Source organism: Ailuropoda melanoleuca, chromosome 2 (genome assembly GCF_002007445.2).
Source record: "Ailuropoda melanoleuca isolate Jingjing chromosome 2, ASM200744v2, whole genome shotgun sequence".
Taxonomy (NCBI): domain Eukaryota; kingdom Metazoa; phylum Chordata; class Mammalia; order Carnivora; family Ursidae; genus Ailuropoda; species Ailuropoda melanoleuca.
Window position 1 is genome coordinate 110,008,637 of NC_048219.1, and position 27,809 is coordinate 110,036,445.

General features: G+C 39.7%; 1 protein-coding gene across 1 annotated transcript in view; it reads left to right on the forward strand.

Annotated features, from left to right (window-relative positions):
• THSD7B (thrombospondin type 1 domain containing 7B) overlaps positions 1-27,809 on the forward strand; it is an 848,738-nt gene that overhangs the window by 802,112 nt on the left and 18,817 nt on the right. The window contains 8 exon segments of the mRNA XM_034654492.1: positions 1,378-1,519; positions 3,721-3,836; positions 5,945-6,062; positions 20,924-21,069; positions 26,175-26,290; positions 26,292-26,332; positions 27,383-27,556; positions 27,656-27,751. Coding sequence (XP_034510383.1) covers positions 1,378-1,519; positions 3,721-3,836; positions 5,945-6,062; positions 20,924-21,069; positions 26,175-26,290; positions 26,292-26,332; positions 27,383-27,556; positions 27,656-27,751 — 949 coding nt within the window.

The window sequence follows — 27,809 nt, forward strand, 5'->3', positions numbered from 1 at the left end:
CGCCAGGATCACGCCCTGAGCCAAAGGCAGACGCTTAATGACTGTGCCACCCAGGCCCCCAACGTTATCATTTTGATTAACTGCCAAGATTCAGTGTACAGGTTGTGTTATTGCTACAATATCTGAACTAAAAGGAATAAAAATAAATAAAACATTCCAATATAGAAATGATGATTTTGGCGACCTTAATTTAGAGACTTTTATTTTTCCTGTGCTTTAAGTATCTATGTGCCTCTTTAGATTTGGGGTCTGGAATTGTGTTGTTGTGACCAATACTTAATGGTATTTATTGAACAATTACTATGTAAAATGCATACCAAGATTTTTAGAGATTGACATGGGAAGTAGAAACTATGATCTATCATGCCATCAAAGACTTTATAAAGAATGGAAGGAGCCAGGGTAAGAAAGAGAGAATGGCCGTATTAGAAGGGCAGCTGTAGTGTATAAGTATATGGGTATGTATATATGTTCAGAGACAAATCCTATACAGGAATTCCTGAGCATGGGTGGAGAGTTGCTCAGGAAGTAAGAGAAAAATGTATCTTTATTAAAAGAAAGAGTGTCAACAAAGCCTTGATTAGAGTTCTGAAGGGGGAAGGGTAGGATTTAGGACCCTTGAAAGATTATTCCAGTAGGGGGAGCTTGAAGGTTCGCCATGGGTAGAGCAGCTGGATGAAATGTGGCAGACAGGTTTACGTGGCTCGAAGGCATTATGTGAGTTGAGGCCGTAAGAGGACCCATGAGCAAAGTGATATTTGCGGAAGTCTTTGAAGTTCACATTTATACCTTCGTTTTGTTGAAAGGGCAGTATGAAGTGCAGTGGCTCATCCCCTGTGGATCAGAGGGTCTCCCAAATAAGAGGAAAGTTCTGGTATATTGGCAATATTGATTTTATAATTTGCTTTATATACCTGTTCGGGGGTTTTAAAAGTGATTTTCTCATTAAAATGTTCTGTAGGGTTATTTCTATTGGGCTAGACTATCTGAGGGCACAGGGACATTGTCTTCCTTTTTTCATCATTTAAACATTCAAAATGCATTTATTTATCTCTTGCTATGTGGCAGGCTATTTGAGAGCATAGAATGTGTTTAACTGATGAAAATAGTTTCTATGTGCCTAATTCTATGTGGAAGATAGAAAAGCAGCCCCCACCATAACATAGAAGAAGAAAGAGCTGTCCGGTGGGTAAAACAAAAACAATTTATAGTGAATCACAAAATGGTTTTAGTTTCTAAATATTATGTTTAACACCTCAGTTGTCTCTTCCCCCTGTAGCTCTTATACATGTGCCCACACGTACACAGATAATCATATATAATTTGCCAACTAACTCTGGGTCCATTCTAACTCTGCCTGCTCTTTGATTTTCACAGTCATGTGATCCCCACTCAATGCAGAGAAGAACCCGCCATCTGCTAAGACCCTCACTGAACTCAAGGACATGTGCTGAAGATTCACAGGTGCGGCCTTGCCTCCTCAATGAAAATTGCTTCCAATTCCAGTACAATCTAACAGGTACAGTTCAAATCCACAGCCATGCCATTTCTCCTGAACATTGACTAATGGGAGAATGGGTGTGTGTGTGTGTTTTCATTCTTGGGATTAAGGTCTGACAGTAGAATGTAAGAGTGTATTGCATGAAAGGGCTAAGGATTTGACATTTCCAGTGTCCCTTCACAAAAGAAAGAAATGCCCACTGTTGGCATGTAGATTTAGCAAGGCCACCTGGAATCTCTGAATTCCAAGATGCTTAGAAAAGACTTGGCAAAGTTTCAGAATAGAGCTGAATTAAGCCATGATAAACCAAAACAAGAAAAATAAGCAGCAGGGGATAATTTACCATTTAGGGAGGAATGAAGTCATGCCTTCATAGAATTTAACTCTTTCATGGCCTTTATTTTTTCAAGAAATTCAAGCTTGTGATGCACTTTGCCCTGTGGGTCTCAATGAGGGTAAATGGTAGACCTGAGTGGACTGGGATATTTTAGAGGCACTGGGAGTCCCATCCACCTCATTATTCAGCCGCTGCTCAGGATTGTTCTGGGCACCACAGTGTCTAATACCACAGACTGTTCAGTTACATTGATTTGCTACCTGTCATTACCTGCAGAAGCACATATACAAAATGCCACCTAATGTGGAACCATGTTAAGTCTCAGCACTGAATTCAGCACTGACAACCAAACCACCGCATGTGTGCAGAGGCAAAGCACTAGCCTCTTCTGAAACCAGTTCCCCCACTGAGGTCACATGGGCACCACTGAGATTTCTCACATAGAAAACTTTATACTGAATTCTAGGGGGCAATTGACTGTCTTTATTGGTGAAAGATGACTTAGCGTATTTGCCCTTTTTCTTTAGTTAAAGCTGCTTCAGGTCCTTGATTTTTTATAGTAATTTTTCTGAAATACAGTACAATTTGCTATACTGAAGAGCATGTCTTTAAAATACTGATTTTATGGGGCGCCTGAGTGGCTCAGTCAGTTAAGCGAGCCACTCTTGATTTCAACTCAGGTGGGGATCTCAGGGTCATGAGATTGAGCCCTGCCTGGGGCTCTGGACTCAGCAGGGAAACTGCTTCTCTCCCTCTTCCTTTGCCCCTCCCCCATTTGCACACAAGCACTTGCGCCAGGGTGCATGCTCTCTCCCTCTTTTTCTAATAAAATAAAATAATAAAATAAAAAAATAAAATACTGATTTTACTATGCATGGGCTTACTATTCCTGTTAAAGTCATAGATCACTTATCAAACATTGAAAATGTCTTTAAAGAGGTTCTCAGTGTTTATCATCAAAGAGCATTCTTTCTAACTACACCAAAAGTAAGGGGTTTTTTTTTGTTTGTTTGTTTTTAAGAATCAGATTATTTGGGACATCAGTCAGTTAACGTCTGCCTTTGGCTCAGGTCATGATCCCAGGGTCCTGGGATCAAGTCCTGCGTCAGGCTCCCTACTCAACAGGGAGCCTGCTTCTCCCTCTGCCTGCCCCTCCCCTGCTTGTGCTCGCTCTTTCTTTCCCCCCTCTCTGACAAATAAATGAAGAATTCTTTTTTTTAAAAAAAGAATCAATTATGGGATAATTCGCTCAAACTCCCAGTTGTCTAGTTTGTAATTCAACTATCCAAATCTATAAAACCTTCCCTCATGAGAGAATAATTTGAAAAAAAGAAAAAAGATTTTCTGTAATAATCATATAGTTCTGAGGTAACTCTCTTTCCTTTCTGAGGCACCTGTCTTAGCTCCACTGTACTGAACATATGAAATGGTTTAGATGATTGGATTTATTCCTTGAAAATATTTTCAAGTTACATCAAACAGTATCATTGTTTCTGGGTTCCTTTTCTCTCAGTTATCCCCCACAAACAGAATTCTAAGCTAGTTTTCTTTTACCATCCTGGTTAGTGTCTTTCCCTTTGTCTTCAGTCAACAGTGACATGGTCTCTAACAAACTGTTTGGTTTTTTACTTTTAGAAAGCAAACTCAGGAAGGTAACACACTTTTATTTGTTGGCTTATTTGTTTTGCAATAAAAGAATTGCAGGGTGCTTTTTGAAGCTACCTGGAAATGATTTTAGGGATACACACACACACACACACACACACACACACACACACACACACACACTCCTTCCTCACCAATGCAAATAATCAAAGGTTTGTTGTATTTTGCTCACATGACCGTAATTCTGAAACTCAGTGTGGTGATCCTATACCTGTAGAGTGGAGCACGTGCCAGCTGAGTGAAAATGCCACCTGCGGACGAGGCGTCAGGACCCGCCTTCTGAGCTGTGTACGCAGTGACGGCAAGCCAGTTGGTGTGGACCAGTGTGAGCAGGTAATTTGTCTCTATTTGTATCTCACATTCGCGGCTTTGCGTTTCTTAATATTCGGCTGCAACCTTGATGCTTGATATAGATGACAGACTTGATTCCTTCTGGAAGCTTCTTGAAGCTTAGGTTCAGTTAGAGTAAGCAGTAACTGGTATGGGGGCAGTTATACCTCATTAGTTTGAACTTAGTCAAAATGACTGGGAAAGGTCCTCTTGCACTGAGGAAATGGATTCATTAAAAATTATTTTTATTACTTTCAATAACTTATATAGATGTACTTGCTCACAAACTATTCATATCAGGTGACTTTAATATTTAGATAGGACTCTATTAGGCCGATTGCTCATTTGCATATATGAACACTGCGCCTTGCATGTAAGACGAACACTGACATTTGCTATTAGAATATGCTGCTCTTTTGCTTAGCAAATGATTGCTAGATAAATAGCAGAGTTGTCTTTTTCTTCTCAACCTAAGTTAAAATGCCTCCCTGCCAAGTTCCAATTAGCGAGTTCTGAATTTCTGTAACGTTATTGTTCCTTTCTTTCCTGTGATAAGCTATGGAGAGCTTGGACAAGAACTGTAGTCAAACCTATTCCAAAGAAGTAGCATTTCCTTCCTAACATCTGAGTGAAACTCTCTGTGGGGACAGTAGAAATAGGATGACCATGTGCTGTCACACTAGAAGAATCACCAACACAGGCTTTGGAATAAATTGAAAATACAGAGTCAATTAACCTTCAGGCTTCAGAAGCTTCCTAAACAAATTGGCAAAATGAAAATTGGTCCCATTTCTCCTGACATAGGTGGAGTCCACAAGTGGAATTAAAATCAAAACCAAACTTTTCTCACCTATCCTGACTTAAGCATTCTTCTATTAAGTATTATAAAAACAACTCTCTAAAACAACAGGACAGCCATAGACAATAACCCTGAGACAAGGCCATCAGAAATTGGACATCCCATTTGGTGAAATTCTAAAACTGGCTAAGACAGGGCAGGGTTCTGTCCGCCAAGTGTCAGTACTTTACTGTAACATTTCATTTAATCTGTCTCTCCAAAAGTTGCCTGCTTTAGCAAAAGTAAATCATCAATCTACAGCAACTCCAAATCTTACATTTGGTGTATGTAATAAATCTTTTCTTTTGATACAAAGTAAGAGATCAACTATTCAGTAATAGAAAAATCAGTTTCTCTGCTTTCCAAATACTATATGTTCAACAAATATTTAAAGAATTTTAGTTTAAGGAAGTCCCAAATTATTAACCTATCTAGAGTATCCATGTATCTCAGACGGATTGAAGCTCCTATGTGTGATTTCTCTATTGCCTAGGCAGCGTATAATCACGCTCTAATCATTCATTTTAGCTTGGCGTGGACATTGCTAACGTTTAACATGTGTTGAATGGCAGAGTTTTCCTAAATGAGCACACAGTCTGTGATTTCTGTAGCAGGATTTTTCATTATTCTTTCTGTGTTTCTTAGACGATTTATTTCCTTTTACAAAGATCTCTTCTAGTTTGGCCATTAGGAAAATCTATTTTTGCCTCCATGCTGGTTTAAGAGAGGACAAGAGGAAAATAAACCATATCACCAATTTTTCTCAAGATTTAGAGTATGGTTATGTTTTCAACCTAAGAGGTGTTTCTAATGAGCATAGTTAGGTTGTTGATTCTGTTTTTATTCTTATTTATTTTCTTTTTAGTCTGACTAGCTGTTAATTTTGAGCTCTCTTTGTACTGTTGGCCCATCCAGAAGTACAAGGTGCCTGAATTTAACACTGAGGCGTCCTCCTGCTTTAGTGCTTGCTGAGCGAGGACAGATTTCTGTGTCACATAGCTGCCTGCTTTCCCAGTACCCTAACTGCAGGTCTATTGTACAGTTGAGGATTTAAAAAAAAAAAGAAGAAATTTGGGCCAACAAACTTCTGTCCTGTGAAGTTAGGACAACCATTGTCTAGGACTGCCACCAATTTATATAAGAAAAGATATTTTTCCATACAGAGATGTGGAAAGATTATTATCATAGAATAAAGTCTTTCCCATGAAAGGATAGTGATTTGATTTGACAGTGATAGGATTTCTGCCGTAAAATTGTTTATTTCCATCTGCAGCATAACTTGGAGAAGCCCCAGAGAATGAGCGTTCATTGCCTGGTGGAATGTGTGGTCAACTGTCAGCTCTCGGGGTGGACAGCTTGGACAGAATGTTCGAAGACTTGTGGTCATGGAGGTATTTGGCTTCCTTATGTTTGTTCCCACCAAACAGTTTGGTTTTTTTTTTTATTAATTTTTAAAAATTTTTTAAAGTAGGCTCCATGCCCAGTGTGGAGCCCAATGTGCGGCTTGAGCCTCACAACCCTGAGATCAAGACCCTCGCTGAGATCAAGAGTCAGTTGCTTCACTGACTGAGCCACCAGGTGCTCCAACAGTTTGGCTTTTAAATATCTTTCTGTATGCCATAACGTGACAAATGGGCAAAAGGCATGTTGCCAGTTGGTGGTGGCATCGTGAAGCTGACCCAGAGGGGAAGAGAGATAGAACTTGCCTTGTATCGGTCCTTTCTGTCGAGGCAGAGGTTGCAACCCTGGCCTGGTCACAGTGGCAGACAACAAAAGAGCTGCTAGCTCAGTGGGGCAGTGTTTGTTCAAAAGGTCATAAACTCAGGGTACCTGCGTGGCTCAGTCAGTTAAATGTCCAACTCTTCAGTTCAGCTCAGGTCATGATCTCAGGGCTCTGTGCTGGGTGTGGAGCCTGCTTAAGATCCTCTCTCTCCCTCTCCTTCCAGCCCACTCCTAAAAAAAAAAAAAAAAAGTCATAAGCTCAGCAAACAAAAAATATTGGCCTCCATGTTTTTTGTATGTATTGTTAAAGTAATCCTGTGTCAGACAAACCCTGAAATCACAATGGCTTAATATCCCAGACTAGAGATAATTTTTCACTGACATAAAAGGAGGGGTTGTTTGCACTTTAAAAAGTCAATCAGAACCCAGGTTGATGGAGACTGTACCACTTTAACATAACCAATTTTCTTTGGAGGGTGCCTTCCAGTTGGCTCTATGCAGGGTTTTATGGGCCAGTTTGGAGATAGGATACATCCCTCCCATCTATATTACACAAAATTTAGTCCCATGTACCCACCTCAATCCAAGATGGTCAGGCAGCAAATGTAGTTTCTAGATAGCCAGTCACTTCTCAGCAATAGTATTACACTATGGAAGAAAAAGAGTATAAATCTGTGGTGAACAGATAGCAACCATTACCACAAATTCCCAGGATCTCAGTGGGCAAATGATATATAATGGCAAGGAAGGAAAGGCAGCGGATAGTCAGAAGCTAGGCAAATGGATATATAGATAGCACTCCAGCACCAGACTGAAGGGGGGACCAAGACATTGTCCATGGGAAAGAACACAAGAAATAATTGGAAAGCATAGACCTATGGTTAAAGATAGGACTCCAGTTCTGAAAAAGAGTCCTAGTTTATCACAAGGTAGATGTCAGATATTTGGAGTAGGGCCCTAGGAAAAATTGTGCTGTGTGGTTAGGCACTAAGCAGAGGAGGAGAAGGGAAGAATTGCATGTTGCAGGAATCATGGAATCAAAATGGGAGGAGGATACACCAAGACCTGGATTTAATTGCCAAACAAAAATAGTTGGGAGCAAGTTTCTAGAAGTGACTGGACGACTGGCACGAGGACATGGGATCATTTCTAAGTGACTCCCAAATGAGTGTGCTGGAGTTGCACATAATTCTCTGCCTCAGTTGGGATTATCTGAGGAATCAAGGCAAGATGCAGCATGGAAAAAGGGCTCATGTGTGAACTCAGCTATCAGATTTTGGAGAGGGCAGAGCTGAAAACAGTAGTCAGGGTCTGTATTAGGAAAATGTGACTAAGGAAACTGAAAACTACTTCTGCAAAGAGCATCGCTCACAATGAAAATATGAGACTCACAATGTCCAATAATGACATGCCATTTCCTGCACATTTGAGAGCCCATAAAGAACCTCAGGAAACCAAATTGTAAATCTCAAGATTTCAGTAACTATTCCTCAAGTATTCTGATTGGCAGCATGATATAGTTTCCAGTTGGGCATCCACTTTAAAGTTGAGTAAATCTAGTTTCAAATCGCAGCTGTTGAGGCAAATTACTTAATCTGATTCTCAGGTTCTTTATCTATAAAATAGAGTTCGTGCATACTTGGAGGTGTTTTTAGTTTGAGAATTAAATGATATGAAGTATATGGACACCTAGCACAATAACTGACACATCATGGGTGTTTATTGTATGTTAATTTCCATCTCCATCTTCTTAGCCCCCAGTAGTAGAGAGGGTCATTGGAGATTCCCTAGAATCTGTTAAGGATTATTCTATAGACTTAGTCACTCTGTCTCCCAATCTCATTTCTCATCCTTTTACCCCAGTTAAAATCCATACATTATAGACATAGCCTAAGTGTATTTTTAAAATGCAAATTTGTTTTCTTATTAAGAGCCGTTTATCCGTTAAACAAATACCCATGTGCCAGTTCTAGCTCAATGTGTTGGGATGCAGCAGTGGGTGGGAGGTAGATACTTGCCCTCTTCTCATGGAATTGCAACGTAGTTGAGGGACATAGACGATAAATAAACAAAGAGGTAATATTGTATGTTGATGAGTTCACTACAGACTCATACAAATGAGAGGTGTTTTTCACATTAGTGATGTCTTTTGTCAGAACAACTGGTTGCTCCTCCTCCATCAGTAACTCACCCTGGTTATTCCACAGCTGTAAACACTGCAGTCTTGTCCTCATGGGTTTCTGGGAGGTGTCTCTTTTACAGTAGTAAAGGGTAGCATGGAAAAGTAGAGAAAGGGTGAAGTCCTGTACTGTAAGCATGGTCCACAAGGACCCATGGGATCTCACCATGCCTGCCTCTCTATGCCCATCACCCTCCACTGATATGTTGGCTCTCTCTGCTCTAATACAGTGTATTTCAGTCACATCCTTGAGTGTGTGCTACTTTTCCTTACGTGGAGCATCTTACCATCACCCCACTACTGCCTCCTCCTACTCTTCTCATGCATGAATTAAATCACTTGTAATGTCTGTATGTCTGAGGGCCCAAAGACCCTGTGTGGGTTCTTCATGGGTAAATCCCCCCAGTTCCCTTGGGCACAGTACCTGACACATTGGAGGAATTTCAGTTGATATCTGTCCTTGCCCCTGTGGTTCTGCATCATAGGGGAAGAGCCTGCAGACTGAATCACAAGCCCAAAGGCAGCCAACCCCTGCTGCCTAGGGGATGTCTTCCTCACCCCCTAACTAAATGCATACATCTTAGGTACCATTACCCAAAAATGCATTCAATGCAAAGGAGCCAGATCTGTTTATTATTGTTTTTGCCTGGCAGTCCTAATTCTGCCACTGTACCAAGTCGGTGAAACATGACAGATATCCGTGTTATGCTAATACACTGCCTTTAAAAATAAGACCCTTAATTGTAAGTTTAGTATTCAAGTATTTAATTTTTCAAGCAGTTCTGTTAGTATTGTGCACTCAACTCAGCAGGCCCTGTTTGTCTATTAGAAAGACAACAAGAAACAAAAGAAAATCCTTTCCAAATCTGAATCCTACTATTGGAGACTTCTAGGTAATTAGAGTTTGAACTTAAATTCACCTTTTCTAGGCCTTAGAATAATAAAGAGAAACAAAGATTTCCTAAGGAAGTCATTGTGTGAACTAAGGTACCAGTGGGACTGGGGAAGGAATGTTAACTACTTGGAGAAATGAAATTGCATGAAGCACTTGGAAGTCATTTAAATGGTACCCATTGGCTTTCAATATAGCACTAGTTATAAATTACCTCTAGCTAGTTTCTAAAGGTCTATTAGGATATCTGCTTGGGAATCCTTTCTTGATCTTTAGATGTCTTGATCTCCTGAATTGTCAGATGTAATTATACCTTTAAAAATATATTCCATAATCCTGATATCTGTCAGACCCTCCAGTGATCTAAATGTGTGTGTGCCCCATGTTCCTTTATTCATTCAGCAAAGATTTATAAAGTTTATATCTATTATCCTGTCACTTAACAGTGTCTTCTTTCACTGTCAAAAGTGGCAATATGAAAAATAAATTATGTGGTGACCATGCTATTTAGACATCTGTTCTTGAAGGCAGGACTGTAGAAGTGTAGTCATATGTTTTACAAATATTCATTGGATGCTTTCTGAGTGCCGGACATTCTCCCAACAGTTGAGGCCACACTGTAAAGGATCCCAGGCAAACAGAGTCCCCCGATGTCATACAATGAATGTTCCAGTGAAAAACTGGATGGTGATGACAAGACAGATAGCAAATAAATGAGGATATAAACACAAAAATAGCCGACGTCCATGATGAAACCAAAACACATCGTGTAATGGAGAATAAGGAGATCAAGTGTTTTGCAAGGGAATGAGGGATGGGGGAAGAAAGGCCATCGACGTGGTGATATCTATGTCCACATTGAATGAGAAGGTGCCACAGCTCTTATGACTGGTGTTTTCTCTAGGAGGCTCTGCTCTTGCTCAACTTCACAAGCACTTGTTGACTACCTGGTACGCTGAACCCTCCGTGTCAGGACCCACAGATGAAAACCTAAAAATAAATGTTGTTCTAATTACATTTGTGCCCGATTTCAATCTTAAAAAAAATAAATTGAACAGTACAAAGACTAGGACACATGACCCTAGAATTTCTAAGCACCCAGCCTCAGGATGGTGCAGAGAGCCCTTGTCATTACATTACACTGTACCCCACAGCCCCCAAGCTTGTCTGTTTCCAGCCCCAGTCTTAGAGCACCGCTCTTCTCTGATCATCACCCACCCCCACCACGGGCAGATAGTAATGTTTCCAAAATGAGAGAATTACATATTTAGATTATGCCTTAATCCTCGTGCAGCACAACCTAAAAGCAATAAGCAAACGGCAATAATCAAAAGCAAAAAATGTATGGCACAGATGAATGTGTTTCTTAAAAGAGACCAAACTCTGGAGCTAAAAGAGTTGGAAACTATCATTGAAAAGCATCTGTACCTTGTCCCTTCTGAGACAGTGTGCCAGCAGCTGTCTTTTATATGAGCCGCTTTCATTTTTCCAACTGTTGGTGGCAATGGGGCAGAAACCATGAGAGGAGATAGTTTAGTCACATTAAAGTGGGCAAGCAAGTTGCATGGGAGTCTGACTCCAGCACCTGCGGCTCTCGGCTGACTTCTTTATCAAAGGCAAAAAAGTTCACACAATTGTCTCAGTTTATGAATTTGCTGGTTGTCAGGCAAATGCTGGTGTGCTGGATGTCCCAGATGCTCTCCCCACGAGCCACACTTCGCCATCGAATCCACAGAACTACATTGATCTGGGGAGAGATTTTGAAATGAGCTCTTCCTTTATTCTCGAAGTGTCTGGAATGCCTCTTTAATGTACACCTGATGCTTGTCATATACTTTCTAATTGTGTTAAAGATTTCAAGGTCAGAACAATTTGAATCCAATTTATTTCACGTCAGAAAGACTGATTCTAAGCTTCCACTAAGGGATCCTTTTAGATAGATTTCAAAGATCAAAGCTTGTAATAGAAGAGCTTAATATTTGGATTAGTCATGTTCTTTGTTGAATTTTCATCAGTTCAGTGGAATGTAGAACTCCCTAAATTTAGCATAACATGAATTATTCATAATTATTATTTAACTGATAACACTCTAAGAATGTTATTAATCCCAAACTGTGATTTTTTCCTACTTCATATTTTTTAATTCAATGTATGTGAGTTTGTGTTTTCTATATTATGTAATCCAGCCTGATTCTGTTTCCCAGATGGCATATAATTTTTCTGTCAACTCTGGCCTGTAAAGCAAAAATAATTTTGTATTGACTCCAAAGTACCACCACTTTGTGATTTTTCTGGCTTTTTTTTTCTTCTTTTTAAGCAAAGTTAAGCTGGTAGTCTTCAGTGTTAGTGTCTGCATAAAATGTGATCAGTGTGGTATCCTTGATCAGGCCCAGTCTAATAGTTATAACAATTCAAACTTATTTGCTATATCAAGTAATTAGTTCTTATGACAAGAGAATAAGAAGCTAAATATAGAATGGCAGAATGGGAAAAACAAAAGACTGAACCAGAAACCAGAAGATCTGAGTTTCTGAGCTGGATTTTCCAATGGCAACTTGTAGGTCTTTGAACTGGTCTTTGCAGAACTCACTTGCACTACTTTTTATGTATAAACTGATGAAATGTTGGAATAATTACTTTTTAACATCTGTTGGTCAAAGTCACAATTATTGGAGCCAGAAGTGTCTTAGTAAACTTTTACAACATTACTACGAAGTATAGGCATGGGCAGAACTTCACAGGTGAGGTGATAAGTAACTTGTTCAAGGTCACATAGCTTGTCAGTTATGGAGGAAAGATTCAAACCCATATTCAGGTGTCTCCAAAGCCCTATTTGTTCTACTTTGCCCCTTTGCATCTGACATTGTACTTGTAAATGTTCCTGTTAGGTCCATGGCCCTACGTATCGCTTTATAAAAATTCTCATAATTTATAGGTATATTTAAAAATAAGCAGAGGAAATGGATCTCAGATTGGAACACAAAGGGAAGTAAGGGTTTTAAGAAGTCCCCCCAGAATTTTAAGCCTCCTAAAGGTATACTTGTTTCCTAATCAATAATATCACATATTTTCTAGCCTATCAATTGGAATGTAGCTGCAGGGAGCCAGTATTACCTGGGAAAGTGTGATTCTGATGGACACAGTAGCTGCAGGATGGCCAAAATGACTCTCTCTGCCCTTCTCCTTTTGTGTCACATGGGGAGCTCCTTATTGGGATATTTCTGCTGCATATAGGGTTTTACGGTGGTCCACCAAGTTTTGTTAGCTTTTAATGGGACCGAAATGTGATCGTTGAGAGTAGAAGTGGAGATGAGTGGCTAGAACACGCTACAGAGAGTTCTGGAGCCCTTTATTTCCAAGCAAACCCAAACGTGCCTAATCTTCCATCCTTGAAAGACCTATCATGATCCGTGATACCGTGGTCTATCTCCAACTCTAAAACTGTGGTGTTGTTATTTCTTCCCTAGCTGACCTCACTCCCAGATAGATGGTCAGGGCTCAGACTAGTCTGCTTTACTGTGAAAGGCTTATGGAATCTTTATCTTGTGTAACTTGGATGTTCTCTAGGATGACAGGTATCCGGATGCCTGCAGCAATTTTCAGATAGGCTAAGGAATCTCTGTAGGGGAAACCCTTGGACGAAGCTCTGAATGCAAAACTGTTACCATATCTTCCATCTCTAACAATGCCAACCACAGGCCAAAGATCAGTCTTTAGGTTGCAGATCAGGGCCAAAATTTTTCCCCACTCTGTTACATCAGAGAATAACATTGATCCCAAATCCATGACCACAAGAGAGTATATGTAAAACAATGTTTACACTTAAACTTGGATAAAAAATCTAGGCAGGATTTTTTTTTAAGTTTTTTTTTTTTTAAAGTAAACTGCACACCACACATGGGGCTCGAACTCACAACCCCAAAATCAAAGGTCACATGCTCTACCAACTGAGCCAGCCTGGCACCTCTAAGTGATATTTGTTAAGAGAATTTAAAGTAGATTCCAGTATAAAGAGCCCCATGAATTTAACTGAATATTTTAGACAATGTAACTTTCCACAGCTTTCAGAAATTTACTGACAAGTACCCAAAACAAAGAGCTATCAGAATAGAAGAGAAGATGTTAGTACTATAATTTTAATTACATTTTACTAAAGGAAAATATGAAATATATGAATATAGGCAACACATTTATGGCAGAGGGTAGACCTAAGTATACGTCTCAGACTTGCCCAAGTGGCCTAACAATTACAGCATAGCATCTGATGCCTGACTTGGACCAGATGAAAACCTTTGAGAAGCACATGCTTTTGGAGTAAATTAGATCTTTGTTCCAGTCCTCCTGGCTGTGTGATTTTTGTGAAAAAATATTTAACTTCTCTGAGCTTCAGTTTATGAAGTGAGAATATTAATAACTGTGTCTGTGAGTCTGAGATTGGGATTCTTGTTGAAGTGATTTATTTATTTGAGGGTAGTCGGGAGAACAGGTGCTCTCAGAAGAAGGGAGAGCCAAGTAAGCAGGATAAGGAAGGGAAAAGAACTAAGCAAGAATATGCCGTATCACCTCTGTATCATAGCACATTGTATTCACTTAAGTAACTTAGTCCCTCCCTCCATAACAAGGAATACTTTTGTAATGACAAAAGTATTATACAATAAATTCTTAACCAGAGACCTAAGTGATAAAAATTAATAGATTGACATGACCAGCTATTAATGAGGTTTTTGTTAGTATTCCGTGGCTTCTTTTTTCATTAGTTTTGTCATCTAGTATTTGTTACTAGTATTAAGTAGCAGGCACCAAAAGCTTAAGAATAAATCCATGGGAGGAAATACTTAAAAGTGAAAACACTGTATTCAAAAACCTAAATGTTGAGTGCACATCAGAAAGGACTACCATCAACTTGAGGTTAGTGACATTGAGCCCCACCCTTCATGGTGTATGTTGGCCAATCCCTTGTAGATGTCAGCTCTGGAAGACCATTATGCATATGCCTTGAAAATTCAATTCCTATTCAAAAGAAATAATGCTCGGGTGGAAAGCAAACCAGTCATAATATTCAAATGACATGCTGTAAGCTCAAAGTGACTTCTTATACTGTTGTTATTATATTTACATGTCTGCAGTGCATTGGGGTTTATGGATATGTTCATCTAAACTGCTCAGATATTTTATTTGATGAAATATGTAAGGTAAAATAGGTATGTTTTTCATTGCTCATTTTTCTTATATTTCCTTTTCTACTTTCCCCTACTTTGCATTGTTGGTCATATTCAAACTGTCCAGAGCTATCAAAATCATAAGTTTCAGTTAATCCAACGACCATATGCCAGGGCCGTAGCAGAACTATTGTTTAAAGCATGCCACTATAAAGGTATATGATGGCTGGCTCCTTGGACTTGAAAGTCTGGTCAGAGAACCACTGCACTGACTCCATTTCCTTTTATGAATTTATAAATTGACAAATATTCAAACAGTTTTGTGAGGTTTTTTACTGCTTACATTTTCCACACCCCCTTTGTCAGGAGCCCCAGAATGAAGTCTGAACACTTCAGTGAGAGTGTGATCTGGTCCTATACACAGGTACCAATATAGGTCTCTCTTTTGGTGTGTGTGGGGTGTGTGTCTGTGTTACCAGTCATGTACCTGATTGTCTTTTTTTTCTGGCATTCTTACCATGCAATTCTTTTTTCTTTATTGCAAGTAATTATTGCTAATTTAACAGTGGGCCCAATATCACCATTGCTCATAATGAGTTCCCAATATTCGTCAAGGGAGGAGAGGAAAAGACTCAGAGAATCGCTAGCAAACCTACCCTACTATAATTTGGGTCTTTATTAAATTGGAAACATATTTTGTAAGGGAGTACTTTTCTCTTTTTTATAGCGTGAAGAGTAGATGAACAGAGTCGATTTCCGTTTTTACATCTCATGGGTATTGCTTGTTAAACATCTTATCTATAGCTACTATTGAATTCAGGTTCCAAATATATTGCTAGTCCTCTATTACTTTTATTGAAAAACATAAACCCAAACAAGAGGAATCCAGATGGCGTGTCCAAGGCAATGCCCCAATTTTCTGATTGAAAGCATCAAGACATGCATGGTAGCAATCTTCACTCTTACTCTGAAGGCAGAAGGAATCCAAACTACAGTGTGAGAGCTTTGGTGGGTTGGAACCAGGCAGAATCATTAGAGATTGCATATCATAAGCCCAGTAGAATACCAGTAGAAATGGTTAACGCCATTTCTAGGAATACATATGAAATAGCAGTTGTTAAAATAAATGCCTAAAATAAAAGTTTTAACAGCCATCCGCTATATTTTAGATATACTGTTAAGGTGGTTTATATATGGTATTTTTTTATTTATATAATCAATGTGAGATGACTCTAAGGAATCCTCATCATCTCAGTGCTTTTCACCTGATTCAGCATAATTGTGAGTTCTGAAGGATGCCAAAGCCTTTATAATATCCAAATATTCACTAATGAACTGACCATCTAAGAATCCATCCCCCAACCAGCAACCTTTCTCCACTGACACGTGTTCTGTCATTTCATCAGAGTATTTGTCAGTCTGTAGCTGCAAATAGAGTACGTACCCAAAACAAAGGGATATAAAATGGAACACTCTGTACACCAAAGATTAAAGGGGGCTCTTGAAAAAATTGATGGAAAGTGAGTCGAAGGCCGAAGACGCTGATGATCAAACTGCAAAAGCCAGTCATGAAACAGTGGATCTTTTATAGGGTAATCATAAAATTACATAAGAAGTATTAATAGCTGATGTATTATTTGTCCTAATAACAACTACATTGTTGTAATTATCATCGACATGGTAATTGATATTAGATCAAATAAACTCACTTGCATACTTTTTAGTTCCAGAAAAAGTCCCACTTAGACTTTATTATTAAACGTATTTTAATTCCCATTTAAACTGATTGATTGTTAAGTGGCATTTTCCCCAGCATGAATTATCATCAGACAGAAAGAACTTTCTGTAGACTTTATCTTACAGAAGAGGAAATTCACGTGCAGAGGAGTTAAAATACTTCCATGTAGTCACATCATTTACGAGCTGTTAAATCAAGAGAACCGTTTCCAGCTAGAGAATTTTGATGCCAAGTCCAGGTTTCTTTTCACCATACATGAGCTATTTTAAAATTCCCGTTCTCTTATATTCTATATCACATTGTAACTTTAAATATCTTTAATTTGGCTACATAATTTGGCTACTGCTTTTCCCCTCACATGAAAATTCACTATCACCAAAACAATTTCTTTAGGCTCCTGATTTTAGGGGTTCCTTTTAGAATAATCAGTGTTGAGAGATATTGCTTGGTTGGATATTCCATCCCGTCTGATGTTTGGAATCCCAGGCAATTTTAGACTACTGCCATTGGAGACAGTGGGCCTCCTTATTGATGCCATCTGTATTCCATGTAGCTAGATTTAATATATGCAATTGCAGGATTTGTGAAAGAGTGCTTAATTTGGGGGTGCTTTCTCTGATTATTTAATTTATACAACCCAAATATCCCTGACTTAAGAGAAAAAAGAGGGGTGCCTAGGAGGCTCAGTTGGTTAAGCAGCTGATTTCAGCTCAGATCATGATCTTGGGGTCCTGAAATCAAGTCCTGACTCCTTGCTCAGCAGGAAGCATGCTTCTCCCTCTGCCTTCTGCTCCCCCCTGCTCGTGCATGCTCTCTCTCTCTCTAATAAATAAAAGTTTTAAAAAAGAAACTTCAATTCTATCAAGTACCCCACAGAAACCTTTTACACACTCATGCCTTCAATTAGCAACATGTTTGTCATTGAACTTGAATATTAGCCGCTTAAACATGACAATATGCTTCAAAATGTAGGAATATTGTAAAATCCTTGCTATTAAAAATGTGTTCTTGGTAGTAACTGGGATTGTTTGAAAACCTTATTTTTGTGTTAGGATAGCAAAAGACAGAGAAATCATATGGCTGTGCTTTCAGTGAATGATTTTAAGACTTTCATTGTTTCAAAAAGTAATAGAATCATTTTTTTTTCTGTTGAATACATTACGTTGCCCCCACCTCTATGTCCAGCAAAAGATATCTGTCACTTTAATAGAAATAACTAATATAGTTCTAAAGTAATGGCCATCTGCATGCCATCAATTTAAGAACAAACTTGAAATTATTTGGTTATGATGAAATAGAGCCTCTTTAGCTGTGATAAAGGCAACACTGCATTGTTATTATTCTTATAGCAATAGAATAAAATGCAATTATAATGACATTTAGGGTAATAGGTATTTAGGTCAAGAGAATAAATATAAAGATTATTATAAAACTGAAGAGCATTTAAGCAAGAGTTAATGTAAAATCTTGAACCAAAAGTATTCACCAAGCAGGGACATTTCATATGAATGATGTCCAACTGGTATGATTTTGCTTGAGTGATGCTGGGTAGGACATCAAAAACGCATGGTCTTCATAGGAAATCTCACCCGAGAAGAATGGGTCAATTCTGTTGTTTACCAAGCATGTGTCATTGTTGACTCAAATTTTACCTTCCCATAAAAGAAAGTGGTAAGTAGCTATCCTTGCTGTCTAACTCAGGGCTAACACAGCAGCCTCTGGAACAAAACTTTGAGTTTGAATCCTGTTTTGCAACTTACTAGTTTTTTTTTTTTTTAATTTTAGACCAGTGAATTAAAGTCTCCCTCATTTTCCTTATCCATAGTATGGGAAGAATTTTCCTTTAGGGTTGTTGTTATTCTTCGGCATTTAAGTATTTAGAGTATTACCTTAGTATTTGGTACCTTTTCAATAATTGCACTGATATATCATCATACATTTTCAGATACCGGATATCATGTAGACAATGTATGAAAATATGAATTAAACAAATATTCAGTTAGTGCTTAATATATGTGAAGCACCATGTTAGGGACAGAAACCCAAACCTCAAGGATGAAGAATGCAGTGATTAGAACCTCCTAGGAGGGGCTCCTGGGTGGCACAGCGGTTAAGCGTCTGCCTTCGGCTCAGGGCGTGGTCCCGGCGTTGTGGGATCGAGCCCCACATCAGGCTCCTCTGCTGTGAGCCTGCTTCTTCCTCTCCCACTCCCCCTGCTTGTGTTCCCTCTCTCGCTGGCTGTCTCTATCTCTGTCAAATAAATAAATAAAATCTTAAAAAAAAAAAAAAAAAAAAAAAAAAAAAAAAAAAAAAAAAAAAAAAAAAAAAAGAACCTCCTAGGAATGCCTGGGTGGCTCAATCGGTTAAGCACCTGACTTTTTTTTATTATTATTATGTTCAGTTAGCCACTGTATAGTACATCATTAGTTTTTGATGTCGTGTTCAACAATTCATCAGTTACTCATAACACCCAATGCTCATCACAACACGTGCCCTCCTTAATACCCATCACCCTGCTACTCCTACCCCTTACCCCCCTCCCCTCTGAAACCCTCGGTTTATTTTCCGGGGTCCATAGTCTCTCATGGTTCATCTCCCTCTCTGATTTCTCCCCCTTCAGATTTCCCTCCCTTCCCCTATGGTCTTCCATGCTATTGCTTATGTTCCACATATGAGTGAAACCATATGATAATTGTCTTTCTCTGATTGACTTGGTTCACTTAGCATAATTCATCCATTTTCATCCATGTCGATGCAAATGGTAGGTATTCATCCTTTCTGATGGCTGAGTAATATTCCATTGTATGTATGAACCACATCTTCTTTATCCATTCATCTGTTGAAGGGCATCTCGGCTCCTTCCACAGTTTGGCTACTGTGGACATTGCTGCTATGAACATTGGGGAGCATGTGCCCCTTCTTTTCACTACGTCTGCACCCGACTCTTTATATCAGCTCAGGTGTTAATTACAGGGTAGTAAGTTTAAGTCCCATGTTGGGTTCCACACTGGGAGTGGAGCCTAATTTAAAACAAAAACAAAAACCACCTCTTAGTTTTCCTCAAAGGTTTTCTCCAAGGGAATTAGTTACCACAAAACTGATAATCTTCTGGTAGCCAGTAAGAGGTCTAGTCCACTGAAAGGTGAGTCACTCTTACTTGTCTGTGAACTTGAAGGCATCTGAGAATTATTCTGACCCAGGGCTTTCAAGTGAATTCTGTGTTGAAGTCCTCCCTAGCTTTCCATTTTTCTTCACATATAAATCTGGAATCCTTGACATCAACTAAAACACCCCACTTTAAATAGGTTTACTATCACTGCCTCAACCTAGTCTTCCTCTAGCTCTGTTTGGGCCACATTGGCCTCCTGTCAGTTCCTCAAATGTGGTTTGCTCCTTTGCATCTCAGGACTTCTTCACGTGCCCTTTCTTCAGCATGAGACACTTTCTGTACCTCATGCCTGGCTGACTTCTTCAGATTTCTGCTCAAAGGTCAGCTGCTCATGGAAATGTTCTGACTCCTTCCCAGACTGGCATATACCCCCCTCACATGCTCTCATGGTACCTCTGTTTTTCTTTTTTATCACAAATTACAATTACATAGTTAACTTTATAGCAACAATGGAAGGACATCCTATTCACAGAAAATAATAATGCAACTACTTGCACATAATACCTCATCAAAAAACAAAGATTAAGGACAGGAATGAGTGGGGGAGAGAGCAAGAGAGAAACACAGACATCTAACTTCTGTCCACTAGTCCTCTTTAATGGGCTTATGACCTGATACCTACATGTGGCCATAAAATGACATGGGAGCCCTGCTCTTTCCTTGGCTATTCCTATTAACCAATTGCCTTTTTTTTTTTTAATGAAATGCAATACCAGTATTTGAACATGTTTTTTCAAACATCATGCCTCCTTCACATAAGCCAACAACTTCATCTTGTATTCAGTGAAAAAAAAAATTTGGCCCTAAACTGTAGGACAGTTGTCCATATTGAATTAATTCAAAAATAGTCTGGAGACCTTGGGGTGGCACCTTCCCAAGGTTCTAGGGTAATTTGGGTTGTGTGCAATTTTTACCCTACTTGCTAATTTAGAACCTAACAAAAAAATGCAACTCTATTTTCAATATTTTTAATGTTGGCCTAAAATACAAGGTCTGTGAGGGCAGGAGCTACAACTGGCAATTTCGTCCCTGTATCCCTAGCACATAGAAAGATGCCTGGATCATCCTGGAGCTTTATAAATATTTGCTGAATTAATTAGCATTCTCCCAGTGTTTACAGGATCAGTCTATTTGGGCAACAATACAGAGTTTGGAGTTAGGAAGACTAAAGAAGTAAAACACAGACAGAATTCCAAAACCTTAAGCATTATGCAGACCTTACATAACCTGCATATCCATAGAAACCTCACTTATAATGGCAGAAAAACTGAGAGCCAGATGTGACAAAGTTCAGTGTATTTTAACGAATGTATGTAAGGCAGCATTCTGTTTTTTAATTCCCTTACTAAGCCAGCCTATAAACAAAAAACCAACACCTTCCTTATCATTTTAGGTCGAATGAGCCGGACTCGATTTATCATTATGCCAACCCAAGGGGAAGGACGGCCATGCCCCACAGAGCTGACCCAGCAGAAAACCTGCCCAGTAACGCCCTGCTACAGCTGGGTCCTCGGCAACTGGTCCGCGTGTAAATTGGAGGTAGGTCACGTGATGATGCTTAAAGAAATGCTTCTTAGTATGTCTAAAGCATTTGGTCAACCTATGTGCTGATGGGATCAATTTCACAGCACCAAGGACCTGACACAATGTATTTTTATGCAATAGAGCACATGCAAAACTAACACCGAATGACTTAACCTCATGCCCCATGGTGTTGCTAGGAAAATAGCCATTCATTGGGCACTGATTCTAACAGGGTCCTGGGACTTTCATCCTCTTATGTATTCTCTGGAATACAATGTGATGTTCTTGGCTTGTTGAAAATATCAAAGTATTATTTAATTAGGCAAAACCCTGATGTGATGGAAATGCACAGCTTGCCGTATTTCTTAAAGAAGCGCTTTTAGGCGTAGACGAAATCTTTTATAGGGGCAGAAAACCAAAAGAGTATGAAAGTTATATTTTAACATTATTACACGAAGCAAGGTTACTACATTTTCCTCAATGATTACTTTTTTATTGACCTGAGATATAAACGGCTAGCACCATCATCATATATCACATACCCAGAGCTTTTGCTGGATCAGCAAAGATCGTCCACTACAGTTCTCTGTGGTTTCTTGTGTAAGAAAAAGCGCATTGATTTTATTTTCTTATTTTACTAGTTTATCCTTTAGTTCATATTCCAAAGCACATTTTAATTAGGTAACAATAATTGTGAGTACGCGTTAAGAAATCTGCAGAGTATTCTCATGGAGATGTTCCGTGTTCCTGTCAGGATGACATTGTCATGCAGCATTACTCTTGCAGAAGTTAAGTGTCCATGTATTTTAATACGTCCCAGAGGAACAAAAATGTGTGGTACATTTGTTCAGTCTCCTTTTTACAGAAAATAAGATAACCATGCTCATTAATTCAGTAGTAACCTCGTGGCTTCTGATATGAATACTTTGTCTACCAGTTGAAAATCTTCTTTCCTAACTCTTCAGCAATTTGTAAATGCTGTTTGGAATCCCAAAAAGGAAATGTAAGGAATGTTTTTCCTTAGCACTGTGATAACTGTTGACAGAGTAGAGAAAAAAAAACTCAAAGAATTCAGGAACCTATTGCAGGGGAAGGGAGAAAAAAGTCCGGGGGAGGAAGAGAGGGGAGGAGGTCTGATAAAAACCCCTGCTCCAAGTCTTGCCAGGCATACAACTACTACTCTGCCTTACTTGTTCTTTCATCAACCTTCCCTTTTTATCTTCTTGGCTGTCAGGAGCCTCTTTTTTTTTTTTCCACACACTTCTGCCCACTTGTCTCTTGGGGACATTATGGGGAAATGCCAAATGCAGTGTTTCATGTTGCTTTCACATATTGAGCTTTTGCCAGAACCATAGGAGCAAGAGCAGTGGGTTGTGAACATTCTCTGTAGAATTGCGAGTGGGGGCTGGGGCACTTGCCGTCCATTGGAGATACCCAGGCTTGGAGGCCCTGGGAGACCCTAGCAGGAAGTGTATCCAAAAGTTTCAGAGCTGCTTCTGATTTCTCGATGAACTTCTTCTTGTTCACTGGCACCTCCAGCCAGGAGGAAACTCTGCAGTTAGACTTAATCCAGGCAAAGCTCTTGAAAAACATGGCTGTAGTTCATTGTTCTGGGGGCACCTTACCCAAACAGGGCCAGTCAGCCTTCTTCCCTAAGAATTTGGAATGGAATGGAAGCTGTTCGAAGACAGTGTATTTGGGAACTCTTTACCTGCCACATTTTCCTGCCTTGTAGATAAAATCAGTAGCTCAGAAGCAAGAAGAAACAAAGAAGGTGACACAGAAAAAAAGAAGAGGCAAAAGAGAAAGGGAAGCATGATGATAGGACTTGAATTTTGCCTGAGTTCAAGCTACATTTCAGCTTTTCTTGAAGCCTAACTGTGAACTCTTTGGGAGACCAATAACCCAGTATCTTTTTCGAGGGTTGCCTTTTCTTAAATATCTATGTCAACAGAATTTGGAATAACTGATCAAAATACGTGTGGGCCTCTGCACACAAGGGAAGATCGCCTCTCTCACAGCTGCAGTCCTGCTTCTCCTTGTCCTGGATGCCCTTGCCTGCCAGATACAGGTTGGGCGCTCATTCCCTGAAGGTGGTGGGGATGTCCAAGTGGCCCACTGCCAGCCGGTGGATCAAACCATCAGACAAGCTAACACAGAGCCCAGAGGATGTGACAGTTTGGCCACAATCTCACATGGAAAGAGATTAGACAAGGAAACGTTCATCCTCAGGCTTCACTTTTTTTTAGTGTTTCCTAATTTTTTTCTTTCCAGAGTCCTCAATTGATAACATGTATCTGCACATATGTTGATGAATGTTTTAGGAGCTCAGACTCCTGAGTCTGTCAGACTTCATTTTGGTCAAGGTTCTGTCAGTTCCCAGCTCTTAAAATTTTGCCAAGTCCGTAAACTCTCCAAGTCTGTTTTGTTGTTGTTGTTGTTTTCCCTATCTCTGTCAGGAGAGTAGCAATGGTACCTGTTTTTCTGGGAACTTTTGGTAGGGATTACATGGTTTTAATACAGTGCTTATCATGGTACCTGACATAAATTAAGAGCTCAATAAATTGTAGTTGCTCTTATAATTTTGATTAAAACCATGATTATGACTATTATCACCATCTGCCTCTCCACATCTGGTGGAGGTGCCAATTCAGAGCTTACAAAACATCCATTAATGATGCGGACAGCGGAGAGTCAGCGAGAGAATCCTCGCTTACTGACAGTCTTGCTCAAAGAAGCCTGGGTCTGTTTTCAGTCTCTAGTGTGTAAAGCTTCATGAATGAGTGAGTGAATGCTTGCTTTATGAATGAGATTATCATTCGGATACTGATTTCTCTTCGTCTTACGGCTGCTGTGGTCAAAGACAGAAGAGATTAAGGTTGACTATGGATACATACGAGGTGCATATTATTGTTTGTCTTGGTTTTTAAAGGAATCCCTGATGGAGACTCGTTTTCTGTCATTTCAAACAGAACTCTAACCAACTGCATCTTTTGTTACCCAAGGTTCCAGACAGCAAATTTCAAATTTCATACATGCTGCAGTGTCTTCAGACTCTTCTCTCCAAGCACTCAATAGCAAAACATAGACCTCAGACAATTCTGCAATGGAGCCATCATCCGGAATAATGACTTCTAAGAGAGACCCCTCCCCTAAAAAAGAAATTCAACTTATAGTATTTTCCACTTTAGAGAGTAAACATTTACTAGAGCTAAATGAATCTACTGTGAATTAACTCTGAACCTCTGTTTATCTCCCCAAAACTGCACTTAGGTTCAAAATTAGGGTGCATTTCTTTTGACAGTTTCACAATAGCTAGAGAAATGATTAGAACAATTATGAAGTATTGATAAATCAGGTGCGGGAATTGCCATCTTAGAGAAACAAATGATAATTCGTGTTAAAACACCTCTAAAAGCAAAGGTGATGGCCCCAATTTATGTGCCTATTTGGATTTTCAAGTTTTAAGTTGCTACAACTTGGAGCTCCTCTAAGTTGCACCTTTTCTTTCTTGCTAGTAGGTCCTTGAATCCTAACTTCTTTATTATGTAAAGAATTTTTCTCAGCAGCCACTCCGTACCAGCCTGTACGTCCAGCAGTCTGTCCACAACCTGCCCTTGGCACTCAGCAGCTGCTGCCTCAATGCCTGGCCCTGGTCGGAGCTCAGCAGGCCCATTAACCTCCAGACCTGCTCCATGCCCTGGCCCACTATCCTGACTGCGTCGGTCAGTCACCTCCTTCTTTGCTCCTGCCACTCCAAAGGCCACAACAGCTCCAAAGCCTTGGAAAGGCAGTTTCTAGCTGCTGCAGCGGGGAAGGCATGAAAAGAACATGAAGCCCAGTTTCCCAGTGCAGAGCACAGTTGCCGGACTGCCCCCTAATAACGAGTGAATGGATTAGAGTGTGTGGCATCCCTGACTGCAGCAGCAGGGGTGCAGAGATGGGAGCTCGCTCTAGCTCTTTCTCTCTCCCTTTCTCCCACCATATGAGCAGTAGTCAGGAAAACCTCTAGCTCATCCACTGACTTCTGGAATTAATGGGAACTGAGTAACACACCTCGGAAGTTTAGGGGAGTTAATATTGCCGGGATTGCCTCCATCCCTCATCTTCGGATGGTCTTGAGGCCTGGTGTTACCACAGGGCCCTTCTGGAAGATATGGGTGTCCAAGAAACCAGCTGTGCTTCCCTGTGAAGTTGAGGCCAGCTTGGTAACACACTCCTTTGTCTTTGCTTTCCCTCCGTTCCTGCTGTGGTTAGTTCTTTACCCTCACTCTTGCCATCCTGGGATTTTGCCTCCTTTGCATAGAAGCTCTGCCTCCTGCCCTGTTTTCTAAGGTATTTATGGAAAAACACAGCTACTATCTAAAGCTGTCCAAATATCCAGTGGACTTCTTTTTGAAGTATGAACACCTGACAAAAACTGAGGAGAAAATACTCATGAGTATCTGCCAAAAACGTTATAGTAGGAAACCTTTCATCAGGCAGATGGTTAGGTCAGCTATCCACTAAGAGCTTTCCAGTTCTAAGTTTCTGTTTCTGTGAGATACTATGCACAATTTTTTTCTAATTGCCCAGAAAAATCTGAGTGGGATTTGTATTAAGTGTCTTCAAAAAACATTATTCAACACAGAAGGCATACTGGTAAACATTTTCTTGTGGCAAGAGAGAAAATCAATGTTTTATTGGAAACCCCAACCTAATCCATATGAGAAAGTACTGAATTCCCTACCAAAGAAAAAAAACAAGCAAAGTGAAAGAGAAATGTATGCCCTGTGGCTGTACACGCTCTCTTGGGGAGTGATTATGGATTAGGCCATTGTAATACATACACCTAGACAAATTTTGTGTTGTTTGTTCTTTTTCTGTCAATCCTGGCTGAGTTCCAAAATGAATCATCATATTCTGAGTACATACGTTCCATGGAATAAATTTGCATTTCTACTTCAGCTTCTCTATCAGCTCTAGGAGAATTGCTCAGTGATGCTTTATTGTCAACATTTGAAAGATAATTCCCAAGAGGAGGAAGCTGCTGATTTTCTTGGGCAAGAGGTGGCAAGAGCCAAAAAACTGGGAGATGCTAAGTGTTTGGGTAATTCTGACAGTATCCTTTCCTTTAATAGGGTGGAGACTGTGGGGAAGGAGTCCAGATCCGCCACCTGTCCTGTGTGGTCCACAACGGTTCAATCTCTCACTCAGCTATAAGTGTGGATGAAGCACTGTGTGGAGAAATGCCCTTAATACAGCATCCTGAAACAGCCATGTTTTGTTCCTTGCCCAGGTATGCAGTTTTAAATGATTGGGAGGGACTTCTCTGGTGATTTTCAAATTCATTTTTTTTTTTCCTGGAGAAGCTCTTGTCGAAATTGAAATTTTGAATTAACCACAATTAAAAATGCAACAAAGTTATCACTTTGGAAGACCCCTACAGCTTCAATGGAGGCAAAGTAGGTAAGAGGCAAAAAAAAAAAAAAAAAAAAAAGCACTAGACTTGGAAATTTAAGAATGAAGTTAGAATTTTGCCACCTCACTGGTGTTTTATCAGGGACATAGTCTAGTGCCTTGGACAGATGCTGCTCTATCTGGAAAATGTGTTAATAATGCCTTACCTGACAGTATCTAGTACCCTGGCCAGCACTCAAAAAATGCTGACTGGATCCTTGAGTTGATGAACCCCTGATAGATGGTTTGGTGGGAGCAAGTAAGGCTGTAGGTTCATGAAAGTATTCTGTCATCGTGAAGGTCCTTAGTAGTTACATAAAATGTATGAGTTGATTTTAATCTTAATAACCAACCTAGCTTGTATGGCCTAAGTTTAAGGTGGCTGAATATATCCACATGTGTGTAAACACATACATAATTGTGTGTGTGTGTGTGTGTGTGTATATATATATATATATATATATATGTTTAAATTAAAAATTCTTTAGACTCCTACTCCACTTCTGAGACCAACTTCTTCCCTTTATATGGTTTCTGTGAATGTCTATTTTATGACATTGTGTCTCTTTGAAAACTGAGTTACTATTTTGAAAAGTTTATTATTACTAGAAGACACATGGTGTCCTCTAGATAAGACTACCATGACTTGAAGTGAAGTAGTGGCAATTTCATTTTTGGTATTTTCTTGCTAACCTAGATTAAACCATAAATTATCATTTGTAGTATATTCTAAGTGGAAAACTGGTTAAGGTATAGGGTATAGTGTGTACAACCCACACAGATCACTGTGCCGTCACCTCAAATGTCACTGTGAACCCTGTCCATGTAAACGTTTTCAAGTGCCAGTCTTCATGTTATTTTCCTTGCTCTGTTCTACACAATCATCCAGGAGACTGCCACTTAATGGAATGGTCAGAGTGGAGCACGTGTGAATTAACCTGCATCAATGGAAGAAATTTTGAGACAATGGGCCGCCAATCTAGGTCAAGGACATTTATAGTCCAGTCTTTTGAGAACCAAGACAGCTGCCCCCAGCAGGTTCTAGAAACACGCCCTTGTACAGGTACCAAGAGCACTTTTCAATTCTCAGCCTTGATTGATCAATGCTTATTCTATTTTATGTGAGGTGTAATAGAACCGCTGTTATCGTATTTACTTGCAGGAGGCAAATGTTATCACTACACATGGAAAGCAAGTCTTTGGAACAATAATGAACGAACTGTATGGTGCCAACGTTCAGATGGCATTAATGTCACAGGTATTCCTGCCTAAGATTTGTGTGGGCACTTCAGAAAGATCTCTGAGTGTTGCTGTTT